The sequence below is a fragment of the Dromiciops gliroides genome, chromosome 1 (assembly GCF_019393635.1).
Source record: "Dromiciops gliroides isolate mDroGli1 chromosome 1, mDroGli1.pri, whole genome shotgun sequence".
Lineage (NCBI taxonomy): Eukaryota > Metazoa > Chordata > Mammalia > Microbiotheria > Microbiotheriidae > Dromiciops > Dromiciops gliroides.
Window position 1 is genome coordinate 72897550 of NC_057861.1, and position 27620 is coordinate 72925169.

Below are 27620 nucleotides of genomic sequence, written 5' to 3' on the forward strand. Positions count from 1 at the left end.
GGATGTGGGACTCAAAAGTTGATAAGGGACGATTGTTCCCAACTCCTTGGGGGGAAACCTGACCCTGTAAAAAGCAGGACAAGTCTCCTGCCTCAGAAACTCCTCTCTTCCAGGCTCACACAAACCTGAGGTTGATCTGGGACACTGGTCCCGGAACTGGAGGCAGGTTCCCTCTTCCTCCCAGCCCCATTTAGAACAAAGCACCACAGGGCCCGGGCTCCTGGTACAAATAGGCACTTTTATTAACGGTTGGAATGCAGTTAGACACAGGGAGTAGGGAATCAGGGGGCACACAGACAATTGGGCCCAGGAGAGGACAGGAGTCTCAGAGCAGGCACAGGATGTGGGAGACCCCAAGGTTGGGAAATACTCCCTTCTCTTTGGGAAAATGAAATAAAACTTACTGAATAGAATTTCAGGACATTAAAATACTAGGCTCAAGAAAGCCTCCATCCCACATAAGCAAGTGAAATAAAGCAATCCTGATTAGCTGAGCCCAGCTCCAGGGCCTAAGAGAGATAGAAGGCTCATTTACCCAGTCCCATCTCCTGGTTACCTTTCTTTGCCAGCCTTCTTCCTTTCAAATGAAGAAAATGCCCTTGGGATCCCAGCCATATCAACAATGAGGAAAGAGAACCTTCCCAGCCCTTCCATCAGGTTTCCATTAAAAGGCTATTAGTTTTCATCCTCCTCCCCAACCTACCATTTCCTATGCCTGCCTCACTCCACCAGGCCCTTGCCTCCCACCCCAATCCCTCTCCCCTTTTCCCTGATGGGAGAGAAAGATGGAAAACAAAGGGCCTCCCACCCCACTCACTATATCTCTACAAACCAGCTTGAAACATGCTAAAAGCAGATGTACAGGTGCAAGGGAGGGATAACTCTCTCTCTCTCTCTCTCTCTCTCTCTCTCTCTCTCTCTCTCTCCCTCCCTCCCTCCTTCTCTCTTTCCCTCTCTCTCACACACATCCATGACAGGTCCATCCACACCCCACACCCAAACCTCAGCCCATGAGCCTGAAAACAGGAATATGCAAAATTCAAGAGATTTTTTTTTACCGCACATAAGTATGAAATGAGTCAGAAAAATAGACCCTTTTCAGGTAGGAACACATAGTCAGAGGAGTAGGTTAAAAAGTCATCTTTAAAGCAGCAGAATAAGTTGTTAACATTCCCCTTCGCCCACTCTTGCAAACTGGCCCCTTGGGCCAGGTGGATCCCAGGGCTGAATCCAAGCACAGCTCAGCCTGCCCCCTCCTCAACCCTTCTCAGGGTCAGAGAAAAAGAAGGCCTGGCCTCAAGCCAAAAGGATCTGACAAGAAGAAAACCTTTTTGACCGGGGAACCAAGCGAAGAGTGAAGAGAACATCTTTCTTGGAGATTTCTCAGCACTAGAGTAATCTCTCCCACCCCCCTCCAAAAAAAGTTACCCACTGAGGGCCTGTGACTGGCAGTCTCTTAGATGAATGAGTCCTGGAGAAGGGGCCCAAGGATGGGGAGGGACTGGTGGACTGGCTGCCTACCCTAAGAGTGTAAACCAGAGTGCAGGAGTGAGGCCCCTTCATCCAATGGCCCATGGGGTTTGTTTAGGCACCGTCTTGTGGGCTGGCAGAGGTTAGTGGGGGGCAGAGGCCCTCAGGGAGTCATGGCATATACTGACCCTAATGTAAACCACCTCCTCCCCTCCCCTCCACAGAGGCCTGGGAGGAGGCCTACGCTTCAGCTAGCTTCTTGTTGGTCTTGTTTAAGAGCTTCTTCAGGTTGGAAGACATGAAGTATGGCCGCTCCACGGAGCCATCATTCCGCTCCAGGTCCTCCACTGCAGAGAGAGGGCCCAGGAGAAGGGGGTCCATGAGAGGGCCCAGACCTTAGGGGACGGGGGGCAGATGGGAGAGGCAGGGAAGATGGCGAGGGCTTTGGCCAGCAGGAGGGAGGTGAGGGTTAAGAAGCAGGACAGGGGCCTAGGGGTTGACGGTTCACCCTAGACACAAACACGACCCAGCCTTCTCCCTTCTCTCTTCTCCCTTGCCAAGGAAGCTTCGTGTCCTTGTGCCCACACCCCACCACATACAAAGGGAGAAAAGTAGCCTTGGGCCCTTGCCTGGTTCCCAGTCTGCAAACCCATTCCATCTCCCTGGCACTCCATGTGTCAGGAGGGGGCCCCAAACACCCCCGCACCCAAGAACACCCTATTCCTCCTGGGCTTCACTCTTCCCGGCCTCAGCATTCCCCTTCAGCAGGATGTCTCTCAGCTCAGGGGACATGAAGTATGGACGCTCGGGGGAGCCATCGTTACGCTCCAGGTCCTCACCTGAGGTCCCCCCCGCCCCCAGGAATTGGGGGGTAGGGCAAGGAGGGGAACAGGCAGGGAGAGGAAGACAAGGGGACATGGGGAGCCAGGCAGCAGAGGAGCAGAGGAGGGTCAGGGACACGGGAGAGAGAGAAAAGAAACAAAGACGGAGAAACCAGTTAGTGGCAGCTACAAATTCCCCAACCAAGGCCAGAAACACCAAGCACTCAGTCCCTCAGGGTGGCCCCCCCAATGGGGAGTTGGGCAGGTCAAGGAGAAGATGGTCAGAGCTACAGCGTGGAGTAGAGGGGCACAGGGGGGTCGTGGCAGCGGCGGCGGCGGCAATGGAGCAGGGAGTGAGTGTGAAGTAGGGGGAAAGGAAGCAGGATGGGAAGGAGGGGAACAGAGGGGTCAGAGCCCCTGGTGGGAGCCAGGGGTTTAGTTCCTGTGCATTTCCCTCATGGAGGGAAAACCAAACGAACAACCAAGCCTTAGAAGAGGAAGAGGCTGGGGCAGCACGACCCTTTGGGAGAGCTGTCACCCAGGCCCCCTGGGTACTCACAGAAACAGAGGAAGAGAGTGTCCACACACATCCCATAGACACTGAAGAAGCCGTGAGCAATCAGGTACGAGCCGATGATCACCGTCTGTCGAGGCGGGAGACAGCCCTGGTCACTGTGCCTGGTCTCCAAAGCCATCTCCCATCCCCACCCTAAACAGGCTGCCATATTCAGCTCCCTAAAATCAACGTTCCTCTACTCAGCCCCCTCCTCGCTCATCTGCAAGGACTCCTCATTCTTAACGGGCCACAGCCAGACTTCTCAGCTCAACACAAAGTACAAATAGACCCCAATCTATTTGTATAACCTTATGATCCCTAACAGAAGACAGGCAAGATGGCATAGTGGAGAGTGAGCTCCTGAAAGCCAAGAAGAGAAGACCCCCAAATTCAAATCTTACCTCTGACACCCACTAGCTGTGTGATCCAGTCTAATTTAACTCTCCTAGCCTTGCTCTAGGTAACTCTCTCAGACTTTGATGGGAGTTTCCTCTGCTGGGAACTCCCCTATACTAAGGGTCTAGTCTCATGTGCCTAAGAGAAAATTCTCAGCTTAAGTCCCATCCCCTTTGTGACCCTGACCAATCTGGGTCAATAATATCTCCCACCTCTAGAATATATATTCACAACTGAAACCTACTCCAATACCTTCTTGCCCTATTCATCTTTTTGTATGCCTGAGTCCCACCTCCCCAAAGGCAGTGGCCATGGTCCTTCCAGCATCGTCTTCAACCCTGTCCCCATCACAGTGCTTAGGACAATGCAGGCTACTGTAGGTCACTAAACGTCTGACTGAGTTAGAATACTGGCCCTGCCCTTTACTCCCTGTATATCAATATTAATCAACACTTGTTGACTGTTGACTACATCTGTGACCTTGGACAGTTCCCTTCACTTCTCATCAGTAAAATGAGTGGGTTGGCTGGTTGACCACTAAGCTCCCTCCTAGCTCTCCATCTAGAATTTTATGAGGTCTGAAGACCCCACTAGCTCTGAGCCTTTGTCTGGGCCCCAGGAAGGTCCATACCAGGATGGGAACCCAGTAGTAGTTGAGGGAGGGTGCTGTGTCCTGTACAATCTTGATTCGGTGGGTGAAGAAGAAAAATGCCAGAATTCCTGGAGAAATAAGGAAGCCCAGGGGCAAAGCAGTTAGGAGAATGAATTTAGAGATGGCCCTTCCAATATACTCACTCACCCCATGAGCCTTCCCCACTCCCAGGCTTGAGAAGTCAGGCTTCATGAAGGCCAGAAGGTCCCCTCTAACCCCCACCCCCATAGTCACACTTTACTCTTCTTTCCTGTGGAGGATGGAGAATCGGGGGACAAAGAAGTTTGGGACTCCTCCCTGGGTACTAGGGGAAGGGCAGGCTCAACTTACCAACACTCCCCACAACCAGAAGCTTCCCCAAGAGGAAAAGGAAATCAGTGACCTTGTCCAAGACAGCTACCCTGGGGTGCAGGAGAGAAAGTAAGAATCAGACCGGGGGGAGGGAGGAGACCACAAGGAATGGGGCTACCAGGGAATCAGGAAGGATGGACATACATGAGGGCAGGGGGAGGATGGGACCTTTTTTGATCTCACCTAATAATGTTCCGCATGAGCAAGAAGAAGGCATTCTTGGCAGACGTGCAGAAGTTGGTACCATAGATGGCAATCTGTGTGTATATACAGGTGTGTGGTGAGGGGGGAAGAAGGGGGGCCTCAAGGCAAGTGCGGCCCACGTATCCTCAAAGGAGCTCATCATGTTTTCCACTTGGGGGAGATGGAGGAGGAAATGGCTGGGAGGGGCTCAGGGGTGGGAGAGGAAATACCAAGTTTGGGGTCTCTAGGGTTACTTGGAGTGACTGGGAGGGCTTGCTCATAGGAGGAAGGAATATTCCTTGGGGAAATGGGGGAGGACAACCAGGAAGGAGCTGGTGAGGGAGGCCAGGACTTCCTGTGGTCCTCACCATGATATAAGCATTCCTATTAAGGAATTTGAGGAATTTCTCCAGGCACCAGAAGCAGCACTTGAGACAGGTCATGAGGAACTTGGCAAACCTGTTTTCTGCAGCTGGAGGGGAGGAAATACAAAATGCATGACAAGTGGCCCCTACCACTTCCTGACTCCTCCCTTAACCCCTAACCCAGGGGGAATCAGCCCTTCAATTCTCCCATCAGCCTCTGCCCCCCCCACCCCCTATTGCCACAAGCTCCCTCACCTTTGAGCCGCTGGTCCAGGTACTCAAGTATCACACGGATTACCTGCACGATGGCAAGAAGGAGGGAGCCAAAGGCCAAGGAGCCAGTATGGTACCTGAGCAGAAAGGGAACAGGTGATGTGTCAGTTATATCCTGCTGTGATGGGAAAGGTAAGTGGGCCGTGACTTCCCCCTCTACAGATTGGATACCCCCTGGGAGAGGAAGTAAGGGAGTGTCAGCTTGGTTTTCTGGGTTGCCAGGGGTCCCCACCTCAGTTTCCCCTTCAGTGCCAGTCCCCATTCTCTGGAAGAGGTGCCCATGGTCCTGGTCCCAGCCCCTAACCCTTACAGACCTGAGTGCCCTGCCGAAGGAGGAGAAGAGGGGAAAGGCAGGAAGGTCATCTGGCTTGTTTATGGCCCAATAGTAGGAAGCAAAGGCACCGGCCAGCGTCACTTGGCCCAAAGCCAGTGCAAAGTTTGCCAGCCAGAAGAACATGAAGACATTGTAGATTTGCAGGCCGAGCAGCGCCTTGTGATAGCCAGTCTCCCCACCATAGAAGGCAAACTGGCACCGAGCATCGGGGCACAATCGGGTCACATTTGAGGTGTGGAAAGTCTGCAGAGACATTGGCAGGGGCAAGGTCAGACCAGGCAGGAGGCTGTGACGGGGGTAGGGGAGTGGATCCCCTTGGAGAGGAGGGCTTGCAGACTGAATCCCCCGAGCTCTGCCCCCCTGCTCCCAGCCCTTACCTCTGGATTACATGTCTGTCCAGCGGCTACACAGGCTGTCTCGTTGAAGACCTTGTAAACAGCCTCATTGGAAGTAGACAGGAAGCTGGGTGCTTGATAAGGGCTCTTAACTCCAGGGACATGGTGGGAGGCAAGTCCCTCATGCTCAGGGAAACCCTCACCCCATCCCTGGGTGTCCTGGCTAAAGGAAGAACTCCCTTCTCTCACCAAGGTCCCACAGCAAGGGAAAGGAAGGAGGGAGGGGCTGACCAGGGGCTAAGGAAACTGGACAATTGGGCAGAGGGAAGAGTGGGAGGTTGAGAGTTAGGCGGATACACGGCAGTGCTGGCCCAATAGGCAATGCAGAGGCAGAGGAGGAAAAAGGTAAAAAGTGGGTATAGCAGGGAGCTCATGACATAGCCCACAGCCCTGGAGAAGCAGAAAAGAGGGGGTTGTTAAGGTTAGAGTTGTGTCTTTGCTGTGGAGCTTCTTCAGCCCACCCCCCCGAATCCTACCACTCCCAAGCCTCCTCTGGGGCCCCTCTTCAGCTCCCAGCTCCAGCCTCCTGCCCATCTCCCTCCCCAATCCCCTCCAGCTCCCAGCCCCAGCTCCCTCCCCAATCTCCTCCAGCCTCCTGTCCAGCTCCCTCCCCAATCCCCTCCAACTCCCAGCCCCAGCTCCCTCCCCAATCCCCTCCAGCTCCCAGCCCCAGCTCCCTCCCCAATCCCTTGCAGCCTCCTGTCCAGCTCCTCCTTCTGCAGCACCTTCTCCCCACCAACAGCTCTATCACCTGCTGGCTTCCTTGATGAGTGCAATGGCAATGAGGATGCGCTTTCTCAGGAAGATGAGCAGGAGGATTATGATGAGCTCCAGCACGCACAGGATGATCACTTTGGACGGGGAAGAAAGAGGGTAAGCCAGCTCACCCCATCCCCCACAGAAGGGAAGGAGCATAGAACACAGTGCATAAGGGACAGGGCTGGAGGGGGCCTCAGAGATCATCAAAAGGGAGTCCAACTCCCTCTCCTTCACTTTACAGATGGGGGAAAGAGGCCCAGAGAGAGCAAGGGACTAGTTCAGAGTCATAAAGACAGTAAGTAAATAAGCAAGGGCAGCCAGGGACTCTATGGGGGGGGGGGGGGGGGCGGGCGCACGCTGAACACGGGCCACGGTAAGAGTGTGTGTGTGTGTGTGTGTGTGTGTGTGTGTGTGTGTGTGTGTGTGTGTGTGTGGTGTCCTGACTTAGCAGTCCTGGCTCCCAGCCCTGTCTGGTCTCTGCTAACAAGGCTAAGTGGTGCAGTGGATAAAGGACTGGGCCTAGAGCCAGGAAGACTTGAATTCAAATCCAGTCTCAGGCACTTACTAGGAGTGTGACCCTGAGCAGGTCACTTATACTGTTTGCCTCAGTTTCCTCAACTGTAAAATGGAGATAAAAATAGCACCAACCTCCCAGGGTATATTTGTAATATCTGTAAAGCACAGTGCCTTCTACATAATAGGTGCTAAAATGCTTCCTCCCTTCCCCCTAACAATAAAGCTCAATTAGTAGATCTGGCTGAAGTTGGTCTGGGGATGATGGGGGTGTCCAGGATCAGGACTGGGTGGCTGGAGAGCCAAAGAACTGGAGAATGGGGAACCAGATGTGTGTACTCACTGAAGGCCAGCCAGGTTTGCCTGAGGTGCAGATACACCCGAAAGTCAGTCTGGAAGCCCAGGTCCCCAATGGAGATGTCAGAGCCTGCTTCACCTCGGAGTCGGGCATACTCCATGTAACAGTGAAAGATGCCTGGGAGAGGAGATATGAGCTCAGGCTTAAAACATGCTGTGAGCTAGGGGGAGTAGACACCTCACAAGGAGTATCTCAGAACTGGGCCTGCTGGAAGGTAAAGTAGTGGGGGTTCTTGGGAGGGAGATCTTGAGTATTTTATAGGAAAGTCAGAGTTGCTGGGAGAGATTGGAGGTCTCAAAGAAGCTGAGAATCCTCAGAGGAATCGAGAGTCCAGAGGGAGAGCAGGGGATTGCAGGGTTTGGGGAACTTAGAGAGTGTCTGGGGAGGGAGTGTCAGCAGGGGGCTCTGGGGAAGGGGTGCTCTTGAAGTCCTGGGTACTCACCATAGCCCAGCACCAAGATGACCATGACTATCATAATCCAGATCATGATCCCAGCCAGGAATCGAAGGAGGATGATGAAGATGAGGCTCAGAACCATGGCAATCACCAGGCCACTGGAAGGTGGGGGAGAGGAAAGAGGAAGAGGATTGAGTCAGACCACCACTGTGGTCTGTGCCTCACCAACTCTACCCCTCCCCCAAGGGGAGCCAAAAATACAAAGACAGCTGGAGACACAGATACAGCCATTGAGAGGCAGAGAAGGGGCTTCAGCTCGGGACCATTTCCTTCCGAGGGAAGGAGAGGCACAGGGACAATAGGAGAAAAGACAGAGATGGCAGGTCCTCAGCCCTGTGAGGTGCACTCTCTCCCCATAGTCCCCCACCCCCACCCCCAGGGCCCCCACTCACATGAGAATCCAATACCAGGATACAGTGTAATCCTCAAACACGCGCATGGCCAGCTGCCTTGCCTCCAGCACCACATTTGCCTTCCTGGAGAGGTTTTAATGGGAGAAGTTGGGGAGGGAAAAAAGAAGGGAAGTATTTTGGAGGAGGGTGATCTCAACTCGGCCAGGCCCCTCTAAGCCCTCCCAAAGACCCTAGGAAGGGTGTGGTGAGCAGGGAGTGCATCTGATCTGATTCAGGGGGTTCTCCCTCCCTTCCTTCCCTCCCTTCTAAAGAGGGGAAACTGAGCGCCAGGGAAGAGGGAAGGAGGCCCCAGAAGCTCAGGGCACCCTCTCCTCACTTGGCTCCCTCCACCAGCTCCGATACATTTCTCTTCTGGCCATGCCCATCATCAAACGTGGTCTCATTGCCCACAGTGATCACACCTTTGTGGCTCTCAATAGCTGGGAGGCATCGACGAGCCACTGTTGGAAAGGATGGTCAGGGGTCAGAGTCCAGAGTCCATCTACTCTGACCCATCTGACCCAGAAGCACAGTTCCTCCCTTCCTTAGTTCTAAAACTTACAAGGTTTGCTGGGTGTGAGCACCGCGGGGCAGTCTCCATCCCTAAGAACCTCTGCTGGACTCTGGAGGAAGGTGAGGAGGAGAGATGAAGAGTGGTCAGGCTGATGGTTGAGTCCCAGGCCCACGTGGGGTCCAGGTACTCGCTCATAGAATAATAACATTTCAAGCTGAAAGACAGCTTAGATACCGTTTAAAGGGAAGACAAAGTAGTAGATCTCAGGTCTTCAGACCTGCAGCTCACATTCTGGTCTCATTACTTTGTCTAAGCCTGAGCAAATCACTGACCCCTCCCCAGTCTGTTTCCTCATCTGTAAAAATAAAGATGAGGGGGCAGCATGGAGTAGAGGAGGCTAGTAAGCCAGCCTCAGAGCTAAGAAACCTGGCTAGTCTCATCTCTAGCAAATACTGGCCTAGTGATCCTAGGGCAGTCACTTTACCTCAGGGCCCAGTTACTACACTCTCGGACTAGAAATTGCTGAAGGAAAGCTGAACTGCATTAGCAGAGCAGTTTCCCTACAGTTCCTGACACCAAAGAAATCACAAGATCTAGAAACATACACAAAAAGGAGAATACTTACATCACCCACATCATAAGGTAGGGGAGTGAGGAAAACATGCTAACCTCAAACACTCACCATGCAGATGTAGGCTTATTCCTATTTATTTAGTCTGACTCCTCCCTTCCCCACCCAGCCTTTATTTTATAGATAAGGGAACTTAGGCCCACTGAGGGGAAGCTCACTCAGGTCACAGGAAGTACAGACAGAGCCGGGAAGAGGCCTTAGAAGACATTTAGTCCAACCCTTTATTTTCTTTTTATAATAGATGAAGAGCAAGGCAGTTAAATAAATTACTTGCCCAGGTCACACAAGCAGTTATGTCATGGATGGGATTTGAACTCAGAGCCACTGAGTGCTCTTTTCTCTGGAACACACTGGGAGTGAGCAACAGACCTGTGATGCTCACCCAGGACTCAATCCCCTGCCAAACCCTTTTGTTCTCAGCCCACTCCCTGGAGCCCTGGGCACTGAAGCTCTTTCCCGATAAGTTCCCACCTCCCTCTGCCCCAAATACCTTTCGTTTGCCTTTGTCAAAGTCAGCAACACAGAAGTGTTTATAATAGTCCAGTTCCTGGGGGCGATTATAGGCTTGGAGAAAGGTAAGATATCGAGAGGGACAGTTCTCCACACAGATCTGGGGGGAGAGGGAATAAGACGGGGCTCAGCTCGGACCAGGGTGTGGCTTTCCCTCCGGCAGGCCGGTAAGAGACACTGCAGCCACCACCCACAGACCTGGTCCAGAGTCCTTCTGGGCCCTACCTCACCCCCAACCCCCAGCAGAAGCAGGGCACTAAGAAGGGCTGGAAAAGGAAGCCCGAGTTTGGGGTGTGCTTCAGTCAGTCACCTGCGTAGTTGGGCATTGAAACTCCAGAAGCACCAAGGGACTAGCACATTTCAGGATGTTGAAGTAAAACAAGAAAGGCTTGTTCCTGGAAGACATTGCAAGGATAGGGGAGGATATATCAGTCTCAGTGTCCAAGCTGCCACCCCACCCCCCACCCCCATAAAAGGCACAGAACCGGGACTTCCCTCCCCCACCACAGGCCAGCCTGCTGAGAGAATGGCCTAGTAGCCAAGGTCAGGGGGAATGGAGAGCTAGGATGGGGGGGCTGGGGAGCAGGATAGACCTACTCATTAGGTGTCCCCTTCTGCCCACAGAACTGTCCACGGCTGTCTGTAGGATAGATCACCTTTCGGGGGTCTCCATGGGTCCAGGCTGCAATAAGTCAAAGCTATTGAGTTCGACATATCCTACCCCTCCCAGCTGTCACACCCCCACCATGTCACCCCAAAAGTTTTGGAATCAGGGGACCTGGGTATTTGACCTTTATGCACCAAGATGAGCGGTGGTGAGGAGCAGCTCAAAAACAAAGAAGTGACTTACTCTCTCTGAGTCTCAGTAGCCCCCTCTATGAAATGGGCACAGAATCATAGAATTTCGAGCTAGAAGGACTACTTAATTTAAGGCCCAACCCCCTCAGTCTTATACATGGACTGCCCAATGCCACATTCATGACAGGCAGTAAGGAGCAGAAACAAAATTCAAAGCCCAAGGTCCTCAGACTCAGAAGCCAGTGATCTTAGCCACTGCCTCCCTCTCTCGGGGCTGATGGTACTTAGTGAACCTCAAAGCACTTTAGCAATCTCATCTTACTCTTCCTTTCACACTCACTCTCCATCAGCCAAATTGCCCTTTGCCTTTTTTCAGGTTTTGCTGTGTCTCTGTGTGTTCCACAGGTTACATCCTGCCTACAGCATCCTCCTTCCTCAGCTCTGCCTCCTGAAATCCTTCCTATTGTTCTTCCAGGCCAAAATTTGGTACTGTCTCTTCCATGATGTCTTCCCTGCTCAGTTCAGCTTCAAGTGATCTCAGTTCTCACAGCACTCCAACTGGGTCCCCACCTTTTGCCTTTAACACACATGCCCCTATTAGACCAAGGAGGACTCCACTGTCCACTGCAGTCCCTTGAGAACAGAGAGTAATTGTCTTTTGCTTTTCCTTGCACTTAACACAGTTCCTGGCACAAAGTAGGCACCCAAAAAATGTTGCCTGACTAGTTCACATCTTTGTGTACCTGTCTCTTTAAAGTGCAATCAGGGGGCAGCTAGGTGGCGCAGTGGATAAAGCACTGGCCCTGGAGTCAGGAGTACCCGAGTTCAAATGTGACCTCAGACACTTGACACTTACTAGCTGTGTGACCCTGGGCAAGTCACTTAACCCCCATTGCCCCACCAAAAAATAAATAAATAAATAAAATAAAGTGCAATCAGTCTGAGAATTTTTCACCTTTATATTCCTAGACACTGAGCATGGAGGATTCACAAACACACAGTACGTGCTTAGATGGTTGGATTAATCACTTTCACCCCTCAGAAAAAGATCAAATACACAAAACTGCAGAATCATGCCCTCGATTGTGGTATCCCCCACTTACCTATAATGCCCACAGCCACATACCCCACAATGGCTATGAATAGGGCCACACAGCAGATAACATCGGTGCAGCCCCTGAAAAGGAAAAGGAGGTCAGGCCCAGAGAACCCTGTGAGAACTCCCCCTCCCCCCAAAAAAATAATAACGGGACAGGGAAGAGGCAAAAGGACTATGAACACAGAAAGCACAGCATGCTGAAGGGATGGGGCCCATGGACCAGAAAGAGGGATAAGGAGCTGTTGGATGAAAAAAAGAATAGAGAAGAACCAAGCAGGGCCCAAGAGAATGAGGGTATTGGGAAATGAGCCTGCTACAGAGGCTGGAAGTCAGGGCAACTAAGGAAGGACCAGGGAGGAGTTAAGCAGAAGGGAGCTGGAGACCCTTCCCCTGTCCCCATGGGGCCCAATCTCACCTGTTGTAAATGGGGCCCTTGAATGTTGGGTCGTATTTCTGAGGCGTTCCTGAGAAACACAGCCCAAAGCCCAGTCAGGGAAACCAGTGGCCTTGGTCCCTCCCCAGTTCTGGCCCTGAGTGACCCAGAAACAGAAGGACTGGCTGCCACTGAAAGTCTGGCCAATTCCTAACAACTTCCTAATAATGCCCCTTCTCCAAGATTTCTCCTTAAATTCCCACCAGTGAGGTTGCTGGGGTTCCTCCCGAATGATTGGGGAGAGGAACCTGAGGGAACCTGGAACAATGTGTCTGGGGGGGTGGGGTGTCCAGGGCTCCCCCACAGAGAAACATGGGACAGCCAAGACAGAATAGCATTGTTCACTGCCTCCCACACAGATCTCCAGGGCCTGGCCAACCCCCTTAAGGGATTCAGAGGACATTAATTACTAACATTATCTTAATTAACACAATCCCCCCCCCCCCACAAGCAGAGCTACACGACTAAAGGAATTTGCAGGAGGGGAGTGCAGCCCAGGAGAGGACCAATTTTGCTGGGCTGAATCTGGATCCAGAGCAGTTCAGAACCCCTGCCCACCCACCCAAGATCTGCTAGCCCCTCTGCCTAGATAGGATAAGCATTTCCACGATGTGCTTAGCTATGTTTCTGAGGGAAGGGAAAGGACTAGGCGGGGAGCAGTAAAAGAGAAAGCAGAGACCAAGGCGAGCCAAGAAGGGCTGGGAGGCAGCAGCATCACCCGCCCCCGCGCCTTGGCCCTGGTGCTAACTCCCGCTGCATTTGGGTATCTAGACGGGGGAGCTGGCTGAGCCCAGGAGGCTGGGCTTAAGTCAAGGGGCTCAGACGCTCCGGAGCTTCTCCAGGCCCGTCTGGGCACCCCCCCCCCCACACACACACACCCCACCAGGAGTTGCAGGTGGAAAGGGTGCACCATGAGGAGAGGGTTCAGAGCGGCCCGGAGATTAGCGCACCCCGCAGCACATTCCGTCCTGCATTCCTGGACCCAGAGGCGCTGGAGAGCACTTGGAGATCTCTGTGGAAGCCTCACCAGCTGCCTGTGGGGTAGGGGCAAAGGCCCAGGCTGGGGAGGGCCAAGGGGGCTGCCCACCTACCATGCTGGCCGTAGTAGTGCTGCCGTTCTCCCCCCATCCTGGCTCAGCCTCTGGTCCGAGGCCCCTTCCCGGGTCCCCCGACCCTGACCGGTCAGCTGGGCGCAGATGGCCCAATGAGAGACTCTACCCAGAGGATCCGACCGGTCTAACCGGTCCCGAGTAGCGACTGCCTTCAATCACCCCCGCCCCGCCGTGCTCGACTAGGCGGCTAGTGCTCCCACCCCCTAAGCACTCCCAGGAGGTAGCGGCTGCCCAGTGAAAAGGGTCGGGTGGGGCTGGGGCGGTGGCCGAGCTGGGAGAGGGGCCTCTCCGGGGCGGGGCCAGGAGGAGGAGGAGGAGGCGGAGCGGGGGAGCAGAGGGGGCAGCTGCTCCTGCCACTTACGGAGAGACCCGCGGGGGCGGGCGGCAGCTTGGAGCCACGGAGGTCAGAGCTAGAAGGGCCCTAAGGGATCATCCAGCTCAATCCTGTCATAGCATTTGTGGGGAAACTGAGGGATCAGAGAGGGGAAAAGACTTGCACAAGGTCACATATCTCGCGGCCAGGGATGAAAATCGTAGTCAATTAAATTCCCTTCCAACCCTTAACTTCCCTCAAGGTGGGGGAAAGGCTAAGGGGGAGGTGGGGGGAGGAGAAACATTTTGGCTTCTCTTGGGACATGCACCAATCCCCCCCACCCACACACACACATACATACACCTCTGCCCTCGACAGAGTTCCCTACATTCCCTCGGAAGGCTAGGGGCCGTCAGAGCCCCCTGAGGCCCCAACTTGGTACCGTAACCCCAGCAGGACCTAAACGAGTACGTTCTAGGCTTAAGTGAAGGCGGAGGCAAGACCAGGGAAAGTACTTTGTAAACTGAGAAGGGCGGGGCGTGTGTAAAATGAGATGCTGGTGCTCTCCTACTCTTTGATCTCCAAATATTAGTAGTTACTCCCCCAGACTCTAAGCCTTCAACTTCCTTCCATCTTGTCCCTCTTCTCTACGGAACTAGTTTCTAAACCTAGATTCTCTCGGCTTACATTCTAATAGGATCTCATGATTTAAAGTTGGTAGGATTGGACCTCGGAGGTCATCTAGCAAAACTCCTTTTGCAAATGGAGTGACTGAAGCCAAGAGTGAAATGACTCACCCAAGGTCACACAAGTCGTGAGGAGCAGAGCCAAGATTCAAATCCAGGCCTTCTGATTCTAAATTCATCTTCCTCCTTGCCCCTTTTCTCCCCCTCTCCAATCCATCCTACACTAACTTCTAAACAGAAAATCAGTCCAGTTACTCTCCTATTCAAAAATCTTCAGTGATTTCTCGAAAACCTACAGGTTAAAATCCAAATAACTTGACCTGGTATTCATGACCCGCTCATGTGACCCCGCTGGCTTTTCCAGCCTTATCTCCTACTCAGCTTCCGACAATAAAAATCTACATGTAAGTGAAACTGAACATGTAAGTGAAACCCCCAAAATCCCATCCTTTCCTAAAATCTAAGATGTTAGATCTGTTATGGGCCCGGAGTACCTAAGAAGTTTTCTGGGGTAAATCAAAGAACCTTCTCCTTGAGAAACTAAACCAAAGGACAGACACACCAAAAGAGGTAAGTGGCACAGGATCAAAACTGAGTTAGCTCCAGGACCACCACCCTTCATTCCAGTCCCCCCTACCCCTTGGGGAGATAAGATTAGGTGTGGCTGCTGCCTTTGTGGCATGAGTGGGAGAGAGATGGCTTGAGAGATACAGAGCCACCCCTCACCCAACTTCCCTAAGTCACCACCAGTGGGGGATGGTCCTCCCCCAATAAGGGAACTTTCCACAATCAGATGACCACCTCATCGGACAACCATCAGTCCTCTATAAAAGTTTCTGCCTGTCTCCTGCTCAAGGAGATAGGTATCTCAGAGAGCCACGCCTCTGTGCCATGCCTTCTCCCCATGAGAAATCCAAGTGATGTAGGAGGCAAAAAGGGGTTAATAGAAAAACCAAAGACCCAAGCTTTAATTCAGATATTAGCTCCAAAAGGGAGTCAGACCCCAGTTAATGGATAACTTATAAGTCAGCATACTAGGTTCTTGTACCCACAGAAATCAGTACCCATAACGGGTCAGGTCAAGTAACAATAAAGGAAAAGACATGGGTATAGAAATTCTAATGGGAACCAGAAAGAGATATGTGCAGAAAAGGCCAAATTTGTCCCCAGATTCACCTTATGACATGTAAACCTCCCAAACATACCTCCACTGAAAAAGGTACGGGCCTCAGGGGTTGGCGTAGGACCCCAGGAACGTCAAATTAAGATAAGCCCTCCCCTGAAACACCCCTAGGTGGAGAATATTAGAATGAGTAGGACAGGTCCTCCCTTGTACCTCCCCAAGGTGGAGATTATTATAATGAGACTGATAATCAATTTATCCATACTATAAATATAACTGTCTTTCCTTTCACTATTTGAGAGAAATACCTTTCCACTATTCTGGTTCTCTCCCTGTGGTCACCCACAGTATTGTAATAAAACTTAGGAAACTGAGTCACTGAGTCTTGTAATTCTTTTGGAACAACTCACAATCAAATTTAATCCCAAATTTCTGCCAACATCACAAGGTCTTCTGTCTTGGTTTCCTTTCCTTAGCACCTAAATATAAACTATTCTTTTGCTCTAATTGAATTTGTGTGCAAGAGGGTGAAATTCTTTAAAGAGGAATTCCTAATAACCCCTACCCCAACCCCCCCATCAATTTCCCCCATGACAAATCCATATCCTCCTTAAACTTGGAACTACCTCCTTCCACTCCCTTTCTCTTACTCATTTCTAAAGTATAATTCAGGGGCCACCACCTTCGGGAGGCTTTTGGAGATTCTTCCCAGAAGTAAAGAGCCCTCCCTCCACTGTGCTCTCCTCCATTTGCATTTTGATACTTTGCACAGCCCTGTCTCACTTAAAGCCAATTCAGTGCAAATCATGACATCACCCATTCTGCCTTGTACTATAGTTATACCATGCTATAGTTCGGTATCTTAACTCCAATCTTTTTTCTTTGGAGGCAATTGGGTGGGGTTAAGTGACTAGTCCAGGGTCACACAGGTGGTCTGAGGCAGGATTTGAACTCAGGTACTCCTGACTGCATCACATAGCTGCCCTAACTTCTCCTTTCTTCTATGGCTGCCAAAAAGAGCTCAGTGAAAAACTGAGCAATGTAGTATATAGAGTCCTTGCTCTTGGCATGAGAAGGCTTGGATAGGAGCCTTCCTTGACACTTATTACCCGTGTGATCGTGGGCAGATCATATGTTCTGTGACTAGCCAGAAGCTGAGACCTCTTTTGAAAGGTGGGTGGGGCAGGGAGACAGATGAGGCCAGCACATGGTGAAATGGAAAGAATATCACATCTGGATCAGAGGCCAGGATTCAAGTGGGGGTGGGTGGGAAATGCTGCACTCTGCCTCAGTTTCCTAATTTGGAAAAAAAAAATGGGAGTTGTAGTCCGTGGTCTCTAACAGTCCTATAAACCATGTTCAACCCAGACCAGAGGGCCAGTTTGCCTACACAGTAGCATCAGAAGCAAAGCCTGTCTGCATGACCCTGTCTCAAGAGATGGGAAATCACGGACAGGCTTGAGCATGGGCAGAGGTCACATCCTTCCTGTGACCGACAGGCAACAGCTGCTTAGTCAGTGGGAACTTACACCACAGTAAGCTAGCAGATCTCTAAAGGGAGACCTCTGGTAACCCGACTCCTTCTTGTGGGGACCCACCCTACTGAAAAACCAATCTCCCATTACAATTGGCTTTCCCACTTCACAGCTCCCCTCTATATGGTTTATCTGCAAATATTGTTGGGAAAACATCTCTTGACACCCCCCAACACACACACACACACACACACTCCACCACTACTTTAGAGCTAGAAAGGGCCTTAATTAAGCCTTCTCATTTAACCAAGGAAACTGAGTCAAAGAAAGAGGATGGAAGTCAACCAAGATCACAGACCCATAGACCCTTTCTTCCTGCTAAGTATTTCTACTCTTGATACAATCTATCTCCTCCCTTTCTTCCCAGAGCTTAGCACAGTGCCTGGAACATAGTAGGTGCTTAATAAATGCTCAATGATTGACTCTTTTTTTTTTAAAGTGAGGCAATTGGGGTTAAGTGACTTGCCCAGGGTCACACAGCTAGTAAGTGTTAAGTGTCTGAGGCTGGATTTGAACTCAGGTACTCTTGACTCCAGGGCCAGTGCTCTATCCACTGCACCACCTAGCTGCCCCTTGATTGACTCTTGAGTGGGAGAAAAGAAATAGGAAGGTCTAGTCCTCAGGGGCCTTGAGAATGCATCAAAGAGAAATCAAGCTTCTTCCCATAAGAATGTATTGGGCAGGGACCAGTTTATTTTTGTCTTTGTCTATCCCCAAAGCCCAGGACAGAATTAGGAACATGTCAGTGGATAGGGGAGGGGATTGGATCTGTTATGGGGATCAGTATAGGGAACTCCTAGAAAGAGAAAAGGCCCTTCCCCCAATACAGGTCAGTAGCTTATCTGCAACTTATCTTCTATGGAATTCTTAGAAGCATAGCTTGGAAGCACTGAGAGGTTAAGTGATTTGCTGAGGTTCACACAGCCAATATGTTAGAGGAAGGATTTGAACCCATCTTCCTGGTTTTGAGGAAGGTTCTCTATCCATTGGGCAGCTAGCTTGGATCAGTGGATAGAGTGCTGGGCCTAGAATCATGAAGACCCGAGTTCAAATCCCAGTCTCGATACTTACTAGCTGTGTGACTCCTGGTCAAGTCACTTTACCCTGTTTGCTTCAGTTTCCTCATCTGTAAAGGAAGCAGCAGAAGGAAATGGCAAACCACTGCAGCATTTTTACTAAATAGGATCAAAAAGAGTCAGGTACGACTGAACAGGGGCAGCTAGGTGGTGCAGTGGATAAAGCACTGGTCCTGAATTCAGGAGGACCTGAGTTCAAATCCACCCTCAGACACTTGAGGCTTACTAGCTGTGTGACCTTGGGCAAGTCACTTAACCTTCATCCCCCCCCCCCCCAATGACTGAACAACTCTTGGATAGAGCAGTGCTGTAAAATTTAGATAGAAAGGGATCTCTGAAAGTGGCATATTCACTTAGAAATCCATAAATTTACATGATGTTTTACTTTGCATTTTTAATAATATTGTTAAAACATTTCCCAATTACATTTTATTCTGGTTCTGATCGCACCAGAGAGTGGAGCCGACCAAATCTGACACCTCTGCGCTAACCCCTTCCTCCTCTCTTCTGGTATTTAGCGGGCCCTTAATAAATGCTTGCTGAGTCCCAGTTCTGGTCCCCAGCACCAACAGAGGGTGGGGTCTTGAGACACTAAGAGGTGTGGGGTGGCCATGGGGGGGGTCCCAGGCTGAAGAATGAGCTGCCTAAAATGACATACTGTAATAGCACCAGCCCTGGAGATTCAGGAGGACCTGAGTTCAAATGCGACCTCAGACATTTGACATTTACTGGCTGTGCGACCCTGGGCAAGTCACTTAACCCCAATTGCTTCACACACACACAAAAATGACATACTGTATTAAAGGGGCTGTGGGGGAATGAATTCAGCAGTCCTAATTACCATCCTCTTCTCCCCCACCCTCAAAAATACAGCCATCCTGTGGAGCTAGCTAGGATTGCTTTAAGCTGGAGGTATAAGGGCTGAGGAAAAGACCTAGGATCCACTGGGATCCACTAGCTGGAATCATAAGAACTCTTGGGCAGGGGCAGGACAAAAGGGCTCTGTGACTGGCTGAGTAGTGGGGGAAGAGAAGGGCAATGAAGGCCATAGCTGTGGGTTCAGGACTGTGGCTGTGGGCCCCGTAGGGCAGCCACACGAGGTACAAATAGAAATATTGTGACTAATAGAAATAGCCATGCTGAGGTTTCTTTAAATAGTTGGTATACAGTCCTGTGGGTGGCCACTCACCCTAAGGATATAGTGTCCATTGAGGTCAGGAGTCCAGCCCTTCGGAGCCCAGGCCTTCCAGATAATCATCCTATTGAGTGAGACTTGACCCCAAGGGAAGACCTAAAGAGACATCTTTCTGCTATGTTGACAGCTAACAGAGGTGACAACAGTTGTGCATTCTGGCAGTGGGGGCTAATAAATCCCACACCAACTCCACCCCTTCAGAAGAGGGTCTGGCTTCCTGCTTTGGGGGAAGGGGAGAATGAAGGCAATTGGCTGACAGCTCCCTCTACTCCCCTATTTTACATCTCAAAACCCCTGGACTCATCCCCATTATCTTATTGTGGACCCTAACATCAATTCAGTGAAGGAGGGGACCCCTCCGAAGAATGTTTTCAAATGCATAAGAGAAAATGCATAGAATTACAAAGGAAACATTCAATTGAAATACAGTAATCGATAAGAAATTTTAAAATAAGAGGAAGGAAGGAAGGTGGGAGGGAGAGAAGGGAGGAAAAAAGGAAGGAAGGAAAGATAGCAAGGAAGGAAGGAGGATGGAAGGAAGAAAGGAAGGAAGGAAGAAAGAAAGAAAGAGTTCACAAGCCCCCAGATTAAGAACTCCATCTAGTCTGGAGATGTAAAAGTGGCCTTTCTCTCCAAGGCCACCCCTACTTATAAAGTGGATCCTATCTTTCCTAGTTCTTCTCCTCTCATCTTCTCTGGCAGCTTTTCTAACCTTCAATCCCTCCTTTTTAGCTCCCTCCTTGCTGGCTACGAACATACCCAGGTCTCTGCCATCCTTTAAAAACCCCTTCACTTGATGGTCCCATCCTTTCAAGTTATCAGCCTAGATCTTTCCCTCTTTGATGGGAAACTCCTAGAAAGAGCTCTCCATCTACTTGCACTGGCTTTTCAAGCTCTTGCTGGCAACATGGCTTTCACTCTCATCACTCAACTGATCTCTCTCAAATCATCACTGATCTATTATTTACCAAATCCAGATGACCCTTTTCTGTCCCCAACCTTCTCAACTTCTCAGCAGCATCTGACACAGATGGCTACCCCCCTACCAGACTCTCTCTTTTCCCCAGGGTTTTGTGACACTGTACTCTTGGATCTTCTCCTACGGTTTGGCCAACCCTTCTCATCTTCCTTTGCTGGATCATCACCCTCCATGTATAGCCCTCTATGTGTGGATATACCACAGGGCTCCGTCCCAGGCCCTCTTCTCGCTTAAGTCTTAGCTCTCTTCTCACAGACTCAGGTACCCATAGGACATTTCCAGTTAGGAGTTGTTGAGACCTCTCCAACTCAACATGTCTACAACAGAACCCATGGTCTTTTCCCCTAAAACCTTCCCCTCTTCCTAACTTTCCTCACCCTTCTCTGGATCAAACAGCCACCATCCCAGTTTAGGTCCCTTATTACCTTTCACACCACTGGAATACCAGTGGGATATAGCCTCATCTCTACTTCACTATGAATACTTGCCTATTGGTCCCTCATCCTTTACCTCAGTCTCTCCACCTCTCCAACTGACCCCCAAATCACCTCCCAAAGTGATTTGCTAAAAGCATGGGTAAGTCAGACCCTGTCAGAAGTCCCAGTAGCTAGCTCTCTCCGGCCTCTAGGAGAAAATACAAACTCCTTGGTGTGATATTTAAAGGCCTTTTACAATCAGGCCCTCACCTCCCATTCTTGCTTACTGCACCCTCTGTGTACTACCATCCCTGTCCCAAACTGGCCTCACACACATCGTTCCATCTCCCCTCTATTTGACTTTGCCCAGGCTGTCCCCTCTACCCACAACACACTCTCTTCTCCCTTCCAGGCTCACTTCAAACACAGCTTCCTACAGGCAGCCTATCCTGATTCCCTTTCAATTTCTAGTATCCTCTCCTCTTCCAATAATTACTTTGTATATATTTCTCTGTATCCATGTTGTAAGGATTGTTTTGCTTTGATCTTTGTGGTAGCCCCAAAAGGACCTTCAAACACAATTACTGGTAAATGAACATTTATGTGATGTATTGATTTGTGCCTCCTATCCTCCTCCCAAAATGAGAACTGCACCTCAAATTAAGACCTTAATAAAATAGCTCTGACACCAGCCCAAACTTGATAATGGCCATTAAAATGAGAAAGATGGAGGATAGAGAGGTTATCTACCAACTACACTTCTAACCCTTAGTGATCTTATCCTCCATGCAGGGGGCAGCTAAATGGCGCAGTATATAAAGCACTGGCCCTGGATTCAGGAGGACTTGAGTTCAAATCCAGCCTTAGACACTTGACACTAGTTCTAAAGCAATGACCTTATGTACCATATCACTTAATATTTTCTTCTTTAAAACTATGGGGGCAGGGGCAGAGGCAGCTAGGTGGTGCAGTGGATAGAGCACCAGCCCTGGATTCAGGAGGGCCTGAGTTCAAATCTGGCCTCAGACACTTGACACTTACTAGCTGTGTGTCCCTGGGCAAGTCACTTAACCTCAATTGCCTCACCAAAAACAAAAACAAAAAAACCCCCCAACTATGAGGGCAGCTAGGTGGTGCAGTATATAAAGCACTAGCTCTGGATTCAGGAGGACTTGAGTTCAAATCCAGCCTTAGACACTTGACACACTTACTAGTTGTGTGACCCTGGACAAGTCACTTAACCCTCATTGCCTGGCCAAAAAAAAAACCAACTATGCAGATGATTTCCAGAGTTATTACCACCTTTGCCAACCTCTCCCTGAATTCCAACTGCCTGAGTGGCACCTCTACCTAGAAGTGTGGAAAGCAGTATTTGTCATCATCCCTAAACGAGCCCCTCCCAATAACTTTTCTATTTTTGTTGTTAACACTGCCAACTAGTCTTGAAACTTCGAAAAGAATAATAGCTAACACATAAGGAACACCCACTCTGTGCCATTCAGTGTGCTAAGCACTTTACAAATATTATCTTATTTGATCCTCACAACCACCCTGTGAGGCAGTGGCTAGCCGTTATTATCCCCATTTTACAGATACGGAGACAGAGGTACTACTTCCCTAAAGCACCACAATTAGTTGGGGTCTGAAGCCAGATTTCAGCAGGGTCTTCCTGACTCAGGATAGTTAAGTGGTGAATGGATAGAGCAAAGCTGCTGCTGCTTCTTCTTTCTTTTTTTTGGTTTGTTTATTTTTTGTTTTGCACAGGACAATGAGGGTTAAGTGACTTGCCCAGGGTCACACAGTTAGTAAGTGTCAAGTGTCTGAGATCACATTTGAACTCAGGTCCTCCTGAATCCAGGGCCAGTGCTTTATCCACTGCACCACCTAGCTGCCCCCAGAAAAGCTTCTTAAACTGTGGGTTATGACTTTTATGGGGTCACGTGACTGAACGGAGGGGTTGTGAAAAATTTGGCAACAGCAAAAGGTTATGTATACCTATTTTATACATCAATATAACCGGGGTCACATAAACATTTCTCAGGTGAAAATGGGTTTTGAGTAGGAAAAGTTTAAGAAGCCCTGGGATAGAGCACTGGGCTTGGAATCAGACTCATCTTCATGAGTTCAAATCTGGCCTCGGACACTTGCTATGTGACCCTGGGCAAGTCACTTCACCTTGTTTGCCTCAGTGTCCTCATCTGTGAAGTGAGCTGGAAAAGGAAATGGCAAGCCAGTCCGGTATTTTTGACAAGAAAACCCCAAAAGGGATAACCAAGAATCAATATGACTAAACAACAAAAACAACTTCCTGGCTCCAAGCCCTATACTCTATCCACTGTACCACCACTGCCCCAGACTCTGTCCTGTCCCTCCACATCCAATCAGTTGCCAAGAGCTGTAGATCTTATTTTCAAACTATCTTCTTGCCTCCTCAACTCTCCTAAGGCCACCAAGGATAGTTTAGAGCAGTCCTCCTCTCACCTGGATTATTCTAGTAGCTTCCTAACTAGTTTCTTGTCTTCCAGTCTATTCTCTTTAATCCATTCTCTGGGATACCTGGATGATCTTCCAAAAGCGCTGCTCTAATCATCTCTTCTCTAGTTAAAAACAAGCAGTGGCACCCCACTGCCCAGAGAATGAAGTAAAATCTCCTGACTGCATTTCAAGGCCTTCAACAATCTGGCTCAAATTTACAAACCCAGTTTTATCTCCTCCTACTCCCTTTGCATACCGTGCCCAGGGTTCCATTCCCTCCTTCCCCCTCCACTGCCACTCCCTCTTTTTTATGCATCTTCAGTCTTTCCCCCTGATCTGCCTCCTTTCCAAGAGTCTACAAACAAGCTCAAATCTCCTCCATCCCGAAAAAAGCCTTCCTTTAGCCCTTCTTCCCCAGCCAAGCTAACAGACCATCTTCCTCCTTCCTTTTTACCGACAAACTTCTGGGAAAAGTCTGCTTAGGCTTAACACCCCGATTTCCTAGTCACTCGCTGTCTCCGAAATGCCTTCACTCTCTGCACTACTGAAATTGTATTCAAAGGCCAGTAATGTCACAATAGCTGAATCCAGTGGTCTTTCTTCAGCCCCAATCTTCCGGGACCTCTCTCCAAAGCATCTGACACTGGTAACCCCAAACTCCTCCCTAGGTGGAAAAGGACCACACTCTCCAGATTCTCCTCTTACCTTTCTTCCTGGGTCTCCTCATCTTCTTCCCAACACCCTTCATGTGGGTGTTCCCTAAGACTCCGCCTTCTTTTTTATCTCTAGGCTCTCTCCCAGGGTGATCTCATTCACTCCCACAGCTTCAATCATCCCTAGGCTGAAGCAGTCCCAATCCCCATCTCCCACCCAGATTTTGCTCCAGAGCTCCAGACCAGTATCTCCCAACTGCCTAAGGGAAAGAAAACTCCCCAGAATATTTAGCCACGCCTCAAACTCAAACATGTCCATAAACTGGCTACAGACATCAAGTCCTTGGTCCAAATCTCAGGTCAGAAGACCTAGATTCAAATTCTGGCTCGTACACTCAATAGTTGTAAAACTCTGGGCAAGACACTGACCATACTTCATTTTCCGCATCTGTAACATTAAGATGAGAAGCAGTGCGTAGTGGGTAGAGGACTATTCAGAGTCAGGAACATCTGGGTTCAAATCCTGCCTCTGATACACACTGGCTGTGTGGGACCTGGGTTAACCATTTGACATCTCAGTGCCCCAGACAAAATTGTGCAAAGTAGGTACTGAATTCACATATCGCAAACCAAAATAAAAACACCAGCGCCTCTTTATGACTTTACTATTTTTGTCAGTAACAAGAGTTACAAAAGCCCAGCCTATTTTCAAGCCTTAGGGTTATTTTTGACATTTCCCTCTCCCTCTCCTCTTAGATCCACTTACTGAGACCTGTCAAGCCCACCCCTGCAACACCTATGCCTGGAATGTCCTTCCTACCCTACTTCTACCCTCCTTTAAATGCTAAAATTCATCCTTTAAAATTGATCCCAGGGGCAGCTAGGTGGCACGGTGGATAGAGCACCGGCCCTAGAGTCAGGAGTACCTGAGTTCAAATCCAGCCTCAGACACTTAACACTTACTAGCTGAGTGACCCTGGGCAAGTCACTTAACCCCAATTGCCTCACTAAAAAAAAAAAAAAAAAAGATCCCAAATTCCACCTCTTCCATGAAGCCTTCCCTGATCTCACCTCAACCCTTTTACATCCTCAGACCTCACCATATAATATTGTACAGTATAGCTTATGTGTTGTTATTATTGTTTTATTTTCCAACTCCATGAGGGCAGAGACTATACCATATATTGCAAGATTGCAAACATAGTGTTCTGTAAATAGCTTTTCTTAAATGTCTTTTCAATCAGCAAGCACTTATTAGATGCCTTCTGTTTACCAGGCCCGGTTGGGTGTTAGGGATACAAAGTCAAAAGTGAGGCAGTGCTTGCTTAGGTTCTGGACTGAACAGGAAAAAGAAAGAACAGAATAGGGAGACATCAGTCTGGTCACCCTCCTCGGTAGATCAGTGGAAGACTCAGTGCCGGCCTTTAGCCAGCAGTTTGCTGGCTTATGGAGAAAGAGGAGGGGAGTAAGGGGTGTGGCTAGAGATTCCTCTCGAGCCTCAGGCTATTCATGAACCAGGCCCAGCGCCCACCCGATTCGGGAGGCAGCTTTATTTCTCCGTTCATAGGAACCCAAAGATACTTAGTCATCCATTTCCCCTCCAAAGGGGATGGTTCACTCCGAACACATAGGAGGCTAATTCCCGTAGTCTCTCCCCCTAATCCTCGAGGCCCAGGTCTCAACCCCTCCCAAAACAGCCCTCCGGTTTTTCAGTGATAGCCAGAGGCCAGTTTCCGCAGTTACTCCGCCCTGGCCCTGCGGGCACTGTGGGACATCCAGTCCCACCACCAACCCTCCCCACCCATTTCCAAACCTAGGACCCCTCCCTTCCTATTCCCAGCCTGGAACTGGATGCCCCGAGAAGGGATGCTGAAGTCCTCTCCCAGCCTATTTAGGGCCCTGGGAACCTCGATGCTAAAAATACAACAGCTGCTAAGGCTTTCGTTCCCGGGCTCCGGGAGAACCACAGGAAGCCCGGGGAAGGTGGCCAGGGCTGGGGATGGGGGGGGGGGGGTAGGTGGTAAGAGTGTGTGTGAAAGGGGCACAGACAGATAGACTCAGAGTCTGGAGACAGACACTGACACCCCTCCCCCAGGCCACTAGTAACATCTCGCCCCACCCCCGTATCCACTGACACAACCAGTCCCCCCCCCCCCGACAGTCCCCTCCCCCTCCCCGAGCCGGAAACAGGGCTAAGACTTAAGCATACAAACGACCTGGGAGGGTCCCCAGGGGAGTCTGTGTTTATGGGGGGAAGGTTCCGGGAGCCACGGCCCTCCCAGCCTTGTTTTTACAGGCTACCCTGCCTCAAGATGCCATCAGCAGCTTTCTCCCTCTTTCCCCTCTCCCCCATCTCTGGGTCCTTAGCCTAGCCTCCAGCGCCCGGCCTCCGGAGTTGGAAGTTTACCAATTGTTTCCTGTCTCTATCCTGCTCCGCCCCCCCCCCCCCCGAGTTCCCCGGCGGAGGGTCAGGACTCTGGAGACCTCAGACAGCCACCGCCTAGCTCTGGGCCTTCTTTGTCTCCTCTGCCGCCTCAGTTTCCCTTTCAGTGCCAAGGGAAAATGCCTGACGTCAGCTAGCGGGCCCGTGAGGCACTAGGGTTCAGGATTCCAGTTTCCTAGGTTGCAAGACCCAAGACGAGCCCAGGGTCCCAGCTCCCTGCCGCTGGGCAGCTTCCAAACCGAGGAGATAACGGGCCCCCTTCCGCATCGGAGCATGCGCTATCGTGGACGGGGATTGGGGATGCGGGTGTCTCGGCAAACCCAGCCCGGAACCCCCAGGCTGTCCACGTGTCTCAGTGAACTGGACAGAAACGATCCTGGCACTCTGGACCCCTCTCCCAGTCCCCCCCGCCCCTATCCCCAGTTCGGGGTGCCTCCGAGCGACAGCTCTGCATCCCCTCCGGTGGGATGGCATCCCTCCACCCCCCCAACCCCCCCGCCGAGAATGCGGGATTTGGATCTTACCGTAGGGTCCTTCAGACTCTTTTCGGCCATCCTCCATGGCGGGGGAGGCAAGGGGCGCAAAAACCCGAGGCTGCCCCAGCCTTGGCTGGCTGGAGCAAGAGGTGGCGGGAGTCTAAACGATGCTGCCCGCCCCCTGCGGCCCCTCCAATGAGAAGGGGGAGCGGGCGGGGGCGGGGGAGGAGCCCTGGACGGATTGGGGCCCAACCCTAATTTACAATCTCGGAGGAGGAAGGGGCTTAAAAATCACCTGATTGTTCGATCTTGGAATGCAAGAACTAGATCGGACCTTGAAGATCTTCACAAATTGGATAATTTCCGAGTTGGAAGGTGCTTCCAAATTCCAATTTATACCTGAAAAAGAATCTCCATTACAGTATGAGTCCAGCTTCATCATTTTACCGATAGGAAAAAATGAGGTCCAGAGAGGAGAAGTTTTCTTGCCCCTGTTCTTGCAATTAAAGTCTGGTCTGGTCAGTTCAAACGTGGAGTTTCCTTTTCAGTTCTGGGTCCACAGTTTAGGAAGAACACTGACTAGGGTTCAGAGGCGGAAGATCTGGAAACCAAAAGATAGATTGAAGCAAATGGGGGTGTCATGCAACAACAAGTAGAAGGACATGCTAGCTCTCTAAGTTATTTGGAGGGCTGCCATGGTGAAAAGGAGGCCAATTTGTGCTGCTAGGTCTAAGAAGACAGAACTAGGAGCAAGAGATGAAAATGACCAAGAAAGGTAGACGGAAGCTTAGCACATTTGTTCTTCAGTCATTTCGGTCTTGTCCAACTCTTCCTGACTCCTTTTGGGGTTTTCTTGGCAAAGATACTGGAGTGGGTTG

General features: G+C 50.5%; 1 protein-coding gene across 4 annotated transcripts; it reads right to left on the reverse strand.

Moving 5' to 3' along the window:
• On the reverse strand, positions 1-26944 carry SLC44A2 (solute carrier family 44 member 2). Of its 4 annotated transcripts, XM_044003058.1 has the most exons (23): positions 26791-26944; positions 12243-12291; positions 11832-11905; positions 10528-10612; positions 10241-10325; positions 9911-10030; positions 8838-8898; positions 8613-8736; positions 8276-8359; positions 7869-7981; positions 7412-7543; positions 6548-6647; positions 6094-6186; positions 5779-5863; positions 5382-5644; positions 5050-5144; positions 4798-4901; positions 4430-4503; positions 4226-4296; positions 3875-3963; positions 2851-2935; positions 2177-2309; positions 1-1817 (listed from the first exon to the last, which is right to left on the reverse strand). In XM_044003058.1, the coding sequence occupies exons 1-22, from the start codon at positions 26825-26827 to the stop codon at positions 2188-2190; spliced, it is 2145 nt and encodes a 714-aa protein (XP_043858993.1). In that variant the 5' UTR covers positions 26828-26944; the 3' UTR covers positions 1-1817; positions 2177-2187. The 4 variants fall into 4 exon arrangements, with proteins under 4 accessions (XP_043858993.1, XP_043858977.1, XP_043858987.1 ...); XM_044003042.1 differs by lacking the exon at positions 26791-26944 and adding an exon at positions 13352-13526 and having other exon boundaries at positions 4-2309; XM_044003052.1 differs by having other exon boundaries at positions 5-2309.
• Between the last annotated feature and the right edge of the window lie 676 nt (positions 26945-27620).

What these genes read in the sequence shown, in the direction of transcription:
- SLC44A2 (XM_044003058.1), bottom strand. Translation starts at nt 26,827, where the DNA reads ATGGAGGATGGCCGAAAAGAGTCTGAAGGACCCTACG. An exon ending in TTCAATGCCCAACTACGCAG is followed by an intron (nt 10,031 to 10,240) that starts GTGACTGACTGA and finishes CTCTCCCCCCAG; the next exon opens with ATCTGTGTGGAGAACTGTCC. An exon ending in CTCATGCGGAACATTATTAG is followed by an intron (nt 4,297 to 4,429) that starts GTGAGATCAAAA and finishes CCTGCACCCCAG; the next exon opens with GGTAGCTGTCTTGGACAAGG.